Genomic DNA, 8,960 nt, shown 5'->3' with positions numbered 1-8,960 from the left:
CATATTAGGAAATGTGCCCATATTGTAATAAACATGTAATTATTTTCTATGTATCTGAACGATGAATAAATAAATAAAGTTAATTTCACATTTCACTATTATGTCTTTTGTGTTTCTCTCTTTCATGTTTTGCAAATATAGCAAAATTGTGGTAAGCAAATATTAGCTTATTGATTGCCTAAGTTCAAACTAATGGTTAGTGGCAATGTAAGAGCATTTACATTGTGAGAAAGACAACTTAGTTCATTAGATTCTCTAAACAAATATGTAATCCCGTAAAAAAAAATCAAAGTGAGCATTTGATTTAAACACTTAGAAGGATTATTATGTTGCCTATAATTCCAATTATGGAGATGGCTAGTCTTGGCTATCGGAGTATTGACTCCGCGAGTAAAGATATAGATGTATTCATTGGAATAATGATACATTAGACTAGACCCAAGATGAATTGATTGTGAATCTATTTGTAAATTGATTCACTTGTGACATTCATGGTGTGATTTACCTAAATCTTGAGTTAGCCACTGACCATGGGTATGTAATTCCTTTGATATAAGTGGAGGCTTATGCTGTAAAGATAATCAAGTCCATAACCGATATTTTGGGTACATGACTTGTGTATGGCATGACTTTACTAGTAACAATAGAATTCATAAATAAAAGTGATATATTAGTTGACACATATGACAAATAAAAACATATACTTCACAAACTATGTATTTATTGATAAATGTTGTTTACCTTGTCACCAACAGAAATATGTATGTGTTGGTCACTCTGGGATGTAAAAACGGTATTCACCACCAGGCCCAGGATTGCAGCAGTAGGCAACTACCAATCGACATCTTATTCTATTGCGTTGCTCGACAAAGCTCCCGATATAACATAGACGACACGGTAGATCCTCAACTTAGTTTTGTATAGTCACTGAAGTTCACTAAATGTAGAAGCCGGCTTACGTGCACCAAATTTCTAGATTTATCAGGCATTAAAATGCCCATGATTAACCTCATGATGAATGCTCGGACGTATTGTTGTATGACCTCCTTCATTGCGTGGTCGGGAAGCTTATTGAAATTTCTCTCCAACCAATTGATTGATATCCAACCACCTTCGTATCTGTTCAGAACCTTCCCCAACATTCCCATGTAGAGGTCCACTCTCCCTCGAACCACCGCTGATCCTGTGATGATTGGCTCATCCACCGGTAGACCGAGCTGTGATGATACGTTTTAAGTGTGATTGTATACTCACTACATGGAAGGTGGAAAGTGTGTGTTTCGAGCCTCCATCTTTCCACCAACGCGCTGATTAGTGTAGGATTGAGTTTGCAACCCCCTTGCATGCAAGACACATGCAAGAATCCAACCTCTTGCAGGTACCCACAAATTTCAGGGATCGGAGGCTCCCTCTTATTATGTATAAACGCCTCCAACAGACGATCGTCCGCCTATTTGTAACATAAAAAAATATTTAGATTTATCAAAAAAAATGAACATAATTAAAAAACAAAATTTTAAATTTCGTCTTACCATTGTTAATTCGGCAGCAAAAATATGGTTGTTGTTGAAGCGGATTAGAGAGGCATCCATTTTTGAGAAATTGATCCGAACAAATAAAATACGATATAATTAAAAATAATAATATTTTAAAATGAAATATAAATAAACGTCGAATAAAAAGCTTAAGAGAGTTGAGAGAGTTTGAGAGAAGGATGTGAATGAAAAAAATGGAATTTGGGGGCATTTATAGGTTAAAAAAAATACAGTTGGGGGATTTTAATTTTTTTTTTTACTGTTTAGTGTGGCAACGGTCAAAAGTCGTTGCATTTTACCGTTGATGGAAAGCATGTCCAGCTGGACAAGCTTTCCTGCCATCTGTACGAAAAGCGCGCCGAATTAGACGCGTATTCACTTTCTCACTTTTAAAAACAACTTATTTCCCTAATTAAATTTTAAAATGCCCCAAAAGGCCAAATGAAAAAGAAATCGGCTTATTCTTCTAATTTAGCCTACATTTTTAATGAATGGCAAATAAACAATTTAATTTAAATAATAATATAACTATATGATATGTTTAATTTGTATATAATTTCTTGTTAGACTTATTTAAGATTATTATTTTTATCTATACATATTTGGTTTTAAGGAATTGAAGAGAATTTTAATAATAAAATATGTTAGGATCGTCCCGATTAAGCAACGAACAAGTAAAAATAGTAGAAGAAATTGAGAAGATGAACACACAAATTTAACGTGGAAAAACCCCTCAAAAGAGGATAAAAAACCACGGGTAAAGATAATTTTACTATAATGGCAAAAGAATGAAGAGTACAAAAGATGGAGATAAAAACTAAACCCCGAAAACCCGAAAAACAAAGAACCCTCAAACGTAAACACAAAATTCTCTGAATGTGTTATGAGTTCTAATCTAATGGGTGTCTCTTAATTCTAAGATTGTAAAGGAGCCTATTTATAGGCTAAATTAGTAAGTCAAATAAACTATACTAATAAATGCTAAATATATTATACTAATAAATACTAAATCTTCTAGAAAGAAAATATATTTTTGTTTAACTTGACTTGCAAGCAATCTCTTAGAATTTGGGTCACATAATTCTAACAATCTCCACCTTGACACGAATTCTTTCAATGCCATCTTTGCCAAAACCCGCCACGGGCCTATCTTGAACTATGCAGGGAATTAACTGAGTCGAATCTATGCTTAGAAGCTGGAAGACTTCTAGCCTTCGACTTGTGCACTGCCAAATCAAAACTAACCCGGGTCTGATTTTCACGAATACAGTGCCCTAACTTTTCAAAACCTGCATCTAAAAGAGAACCTTTCTTCAACGAAACAGTCATACCTTTTTCCCTCCTATGACCAAGTTGCCTCTGCTTCAAATGAGTTGACTTTGACTCCGTAACGGACGAGGGACGTCCGATTTCACCGGTCACTGTAGAACCTTCCAGAATATAAAGACTGCCGGTTCTTTTACCTTTTAACAAAACGAGAGCTCCACGAGATACTTTAATGTCGCTCGACTCGATGTTGATTCTGCATCCTTTCAACTCTAAAATACTCAAGGAGATGAGATTCTTTCGTAAATCAGGTACATACCTGACATCAAAGAGTGTCCTAATCGTCCCATCGTGTATCCTAATTTTAACAGTACCAATACCGATTATTTTACTAGATGAATCGTTTCCCATGTGCACAACTCCACCTTCAACTGAACTGTATGTGGAGAACCATTCTCTATTGGGACACATGTGGAAAGAACATCCTGAATCTAGGATCCACTCAGACGTAAGCTTGGAGTTATCGCTCGTTGACACTAACAAGAAATCATCACCGCCTTCATCGACCAAATTAGCACCAGCTACATCTTCCTCGTTACTCTCAGCAGCTCTTTTATTTCGCAGTTTATAACAATCTGCTTTGACGTGACCTAACTTTTTGCAATAGCGACACCTTTTGTCTCGTTTCTTTGATGCTACCAAAACGGAAGCTTGTCTATCTGCTTTGCTATTCAAATCAAACTCATTGTCGAGTTTGTCTCTACTCAACAAATGACCCTTCACATCTTCGAACGAGAGTTTGTCTCTGCCATAAATCAGGGTCTCCCTGAAAGACTTGTATAAAGAGGGTAAAGAGCACAATAATAGCATAGCTTGATCTTCATCGTCAATATGAACCTCAACGTTCTTTAAATCATTTAAAAGAGTAATGAATTGACTGATGTGATCTTTAAGAAGCTCACCTTCGTTCATGCGAAACGTAAATAGACGTTGTTTCAACACTAAACGGTTAGCCAGAGACTTAGTCGCATAAAGAGTTTCTAACCTTTTCCACAAGGCGAATGAGGTCTTCTCCATCAATACCTCCTGCAATACTGTATTCGCGAGGCACAACTGGATTGCAGACAGGGCCTTTTCATCAAGCTCTTCCCATTCTGTTTGATTTAGATTCTCAGGCTTTTTCCCTGTAACAACCTTTTTCAAGCCATTTTGAACGAGAATTGCCATCATCCGAACTTGCCACAGATTGAAATTTGTCTCACCATCGAACTTCTCAATTTCAAACCTTGTTGCTGCCATCTCTGACCGGGCTGATCTATGAAAGTTAAACTAGCTCTAATACCACTTGTTAGGATCGTCCCGATTAAGCAACGAACAAGTAAAAATAGTAGAAGAAATTGAGAAGATGAACACACAAATTTAACGTGGAAAAACCCCTCAAAAGAGGATAAAAAACCACGGGCAAAGATAATTTTACTATAATGGCAAAAGAATGAAGAGTACAAAAGATGGAGATAAAAACTAAACCCCGAAAACCCGAAAAACAAAGAACCCTCAAACGTAAACACAAAATTCTCTGAATGTGTTATGAGTTCTAATCTAATGGGTGTCTCTTAATTCTAAGATTGTAAAGGAGCCTATTTATAGGCTAAATTAGTAAGTCAAATAAACTATACTAATAAATGCTAAATATATTATACTAATAAATACTAAATCTTCTAGAAAGAAAATATATTTTTGTTTAACTTGACTTGCAAGCAATCTCTTAGAATTTGGGTCACATAATTCTAACAAAATAAGATAGATTAGTATTTTTTTGTTATAATGATAATAACTTAGTTAATAAAATTTATGATATCTTTTATTTTAGAAAAATTAATAATGATTATATATGAATTAAATTTGTTGAACTATGCCCTTTTTTAGTAATGATTAAAAAGATGTAATCTATATTAATATGAAAAATATAATAATAATTATTATATAAATTTATTTAAATAAGTCAATGTTTATATAAAATTGAATTTAAATATTTTATAAGATCGGTTTTAAAACAATGGCTAAAAAAAAAATTAGCTAATCAATTTTGAATGCAATATTAATTTAATTTATGCTGTAACATGTAAATAAGATATTAGTTGTAATGAAATTTACTAAGAAAATGTAAATAAATTTTTATACAAATTCTTAAAATAAGCAAAATAATAATAAATTTTCCTTTTATCTAATTCATTTCTGTTGTTCAATTTTTTAAAATAATATTTTAATTTTTTACAAAAAGCAACAACCTAAGGAAACCGATGTGATAGTTTGAAAATATTGCTTGGGCTCTTCAACAACCAATTCTAATTCTGATGCCAAACTCTCTATTTATAGGCTAAGAAAAGGGTGCACTTAATTCAATATTTCTACTATTAAATCGGTTTCAAAGGATTTAACCGTGACATTTTTTATACTTCAATATAATTGATTTTCTATAATTCCCAAGCTTTATCTCCTTTGAATTTTTTTTATAAATCAAGGTAATGTTACTTCCATGTTTCTTATAATTGGTAACCTTGAATATATGCATAATCATTTAATATATTTGTGCCCCCTTGGCAAGTAATTATTATTTTTAAATGGTTACCTAATTGAAATTTAAAAATGGTGTTGTTCAATTGGAATCAAGGAGTTATGCGTGATGAGAATCGAGATTGGGTCGTTGGATATAATTGATTTATAGGGAAATGTTAGATTTTTTACGCAAATTTTTGGGGCATTTTAGATGGCCTAAAACTCATCCAACAAAGAGGCCATGACAGGGTGATAATCCAATCGAATAGCTTGGAGGTTGTTAAAGCCATACATGGAAGTGTTTGAAAGACTTCAAATTTTGGGATGATCAAAAGAATACACTATATATTGTCTCAAGAAGGTAAATGGATATTAAGATACATCCTTAGAAAACATAATCAAAGTGCGAATTATTTAATCAAATTGACTTTTGCAAAAAAAAAAAAAGAGGATTTTGAGACCTCTCCAAAACAAGCAGTAGAATTTCTTGAAATAAACTAGGAAAAAGTATTTATATCCCTCAATCTTTTTCCATGTAATTTAGGATAATAATATTTTTTATTCACCGAAAAAACATCCCATATTCTATACATTCATTAAAAAAGAATGCAAGTTAAAAAGTAAATTAGAAGTTCAAGAATATTGTATTCAACGTTTATATAATTACATGTGAATGTCTCATTGAAAAGTAATTAACAACTGTCAAAATGTAATTGGTAACAGAGTTAGGAACTAATTGTTTTCAAAATTATGTTAAAAATTTTTAACACAATATTTAAAACTACTAATAGCCCCTCCTCAACCCATAAATAAGAAAATAACGCATTTTAACGCATTCGAACCCACATTCTCTTAAATTGACAACACAATTTTATATATATTATATATATATAAGAACACGTAACAACATAACATATTCTTACTAAAGTTAGAATAAAAACATAACATATTATAATAAATAAAAAAACCCATCAATTAAATTTCTTTTTTTCTTTTATTTCCCATTTATTCTCATTATCAACTCTATAAATCCTTATTGTAAACACAGCTGAAAAGATATATAAAAAAAGAAGCTAGTGAAAAGACATAACAACTTGGTACGATGAACCCCACTTATGAAACAAGGATTTTGGGTCACTCATTCCCCATCTTCTAGTACTCCATGCCCATTTGCTTGTTGCAAAAATCTCTTTTTTTTTTTTTTTTTCCATCACATGATTTCTTGGCTCAATCATTTCTCCATTGCTAGCACCACAAAGGAAAGGACTTCAAATGAAATTTACAGAACAAGATGGTAAATCAAATTAAACACCCTTCACAAGCAACTAAATTTCAGTCATGGGCAGTCAAGTACTTGATGAGGCTTTAGTCAAAGACTTGAACGTCACAGATGGAGCGAACATAAATGTACCAGCCTCAACTTGGAACGTGTCATAACGAAGGAAAAGCTCTACCAACAACACTCTACACAACAACACCACCAGATTTTTCCCGGCACAAGCCTTGTTATCCGCCGTGGAATCCTCCGTCTCACGCTCATTCGACCAATATACATACTTCAAAAGTTTCTCTCCTTCTTCCCCAGCAAATCTATCAGCCACAAACTCCTCAGGGTTCACAAAAATCTTAGGATCTTTAGTTGCAAATGGCTGATACCCAAATATCATCTCGCCTTTCTTTATCTCAAAGGCTACATCGTGGCTTTCAACTACCAAATCAACCTTAGCTTTACCGTATTGGAATGGAACTGGCGGATCGATCCTTAGGTATTCATAGACCACCGATTTGGCCAAAACCATCTTGTTCAAAGCAGATAAAGTGACCCCACCTTCAGCCTTGATGACGGCCCTGATTTCATCAGCTAGTCTCTGGTGTAACGTTTGTCCGGCTAATGCAACCCACTTGATCAACCCTGGGAATAGGACTTTCATGCCACCATAAGCATTAAAGGCGGCAAGGAAAATCAGGTTATGGCAAGCTTCGTCTCTTTCAATCCCAAATTCATTTTGAGCTTCATCCAACACCGAGCTTCCGAACTCATAAAACACATCGTACAACTTTTTGTAATCAGATTTAACGAGAAAAAATGGGAAACTAAATGTACGTAACAAAATATCTTCGAAATAACCTAGAATTTTGGGTGATAACCCTAGTGATCCAAGTGGTGCAAGCTGAAACAACAACCATTTGTCAACAAGTTTTGGTCCTTGAGAACCTATCTTTGTTTCACTAGGGTTTTTGTTACAGAACAGGCGAAAAACGTAGTTGAATGACATGGTATCGCTCAGGGTGTTAAAATAAGCTTCTTTTTTGGTAGAAATCTGAGCTTCAAGCTCGTTAAAAAGCTCTGACAAGTCTATTTGGAAGAATGGTATGAACTTATGATGACGGGCTGCGAGAGTAGATAAAAAGAAGGACTTTAAAGATGAATGCTTTGGCTCGGAAGGATCGAGGTAGGCACATACACGATGGCCACCGGTGTAGGCCAGGGAAGGCAAGAAAGTACCGTCAAGAACATCACGTTTTTCGACTTTCGAAGCGTCGAAAAGGACAGAGAAGGAGATAGCATCGAGAAGACAAATAACGTAAGAGCAAGAGGCAATTGGAGGTCCGGGAGGCATATTAGTTTTGAAGACCGTGGATTGGTATTTTTGGATTCGATTCGCAAAGAACTTGTCCCTGCCTTCATTGTAAAAGTATGCTAATCGATCTCGAATTGGACCAAAGAAATGAGGGCCATAGTCACCGGGAATTGGTTTCACCGGCAGCTTTGTCGACGGCAGTGAAGAAGAAGAAGAAGAAGAAGACATTGTTTATGGGCTTAAACGAGGCATATAAATAATTTGGAGAACTACGCCTATGATAGCATATATAGAAGTTGGAAAATGATTTACAGGTTCCAGAAATCTAAAGCTATGAAGTGTGAATGGTACTAATGAATAAAAGTACCCTACCCATTGTTTATGCATGCTCGAGAACGACAGCATTTGTATTTTGCCATGGATTATTTATTTGGATTACCCAAATTATTCAACCGCTTTAACTTTTATAAATTCAACACATTTAATTAATAATTGAAAGCAATTATATTATTTTAACTTTTGGTTATTTAAGGTAAAAATCACAATCTAAACATAAAAAAATAATAAAGAAATTCTTCAAACAAAATCAAGATATTAACAAATGTCTATATATCAATTTTTCAAAATTACTTACAAAATAAAAAATTATATTACCAATATACTAACTCTAAAAATATTTATAATTATTCATTTACTGACTCTAAGAATATCGTTATAAATTTTATTGATAGCAGCTGGGATAATCCAAATGAAGCACTTCGGCCTTTATGACTCATTCAATTTACTTCTTTTAAAATAATTTTTTAAATTTTGACACTTAATAATTTATATTTTTATTTGAGATTACTTACATCGACTCTATCGATTTTAATATTTAAAAAAAAAAGCTAACAGTGACGGGTATAATTTATATTTTTATCAAGACATGTGCATTTTTATTTAATGTAATTTTCAGCATCACACAAAAGTATAGTTTTTTTAATGAATGAAAGTTGGTTTTATGATTCATAAAAATCAAGGT

General features: G+C 33.5%; 1 protein-coding gene across 1 annotated transcript; it reads right to left on the bottom strand.

Moving 5' to 3' along the window:
• Positions 1-6,332: 6,332 nt before the first annotated feature.
• LOC121210831 (allene oxide synthase 3) lies at positions 6,333-8,267 on the bottom strand. Its single transcript, XM_041082521.1, has one exon. It carries the CDS (start codon positions 8,165-8,167, stop codon positions 6,704-6,706), a length of 1,464 nt encoding a protein of 487 aa, XP_040938455.1. The 5' UTR covers positions 8,168-8,267; the 3' UTR covers positions 6,333-6,703.
• Between the last annotated feature and the right edge of the window lie 693 nt (positions 8,268-8,960).

This window comes from Gossypium hirsutum, chromosome A12, assembly GCF_007990345.1.
Source record: "Gossypium hirsutum isolate 1008001.06 chromosome A12, Gossypium_hirsutum_v2.1, whole genome shotgun sequence".
In the NCBI taxonomy this organism is placed as follows: Eukaryota; Viridiplantae; Streptophyta; class Magnoliopsida; order Malvales; family Malvaceae; genus Gossypium; species Gossypium hirsutum.
The sequence above is the reverse complement of the archived record's forward strand: the minus strand, read 5'-3'. Positions and strand labels throughout refer to the sequence as shown.

Excerpts from the sequence above, each read along its gene's own strand:
- LOC121210831 (XM_041082521.1), bottom strand. The coding sequence starts at position 8,167 with ATGTCTTCTTCTTCTTCTTCTTCTTCACTGCCGTCGACAAAGCTGCCG.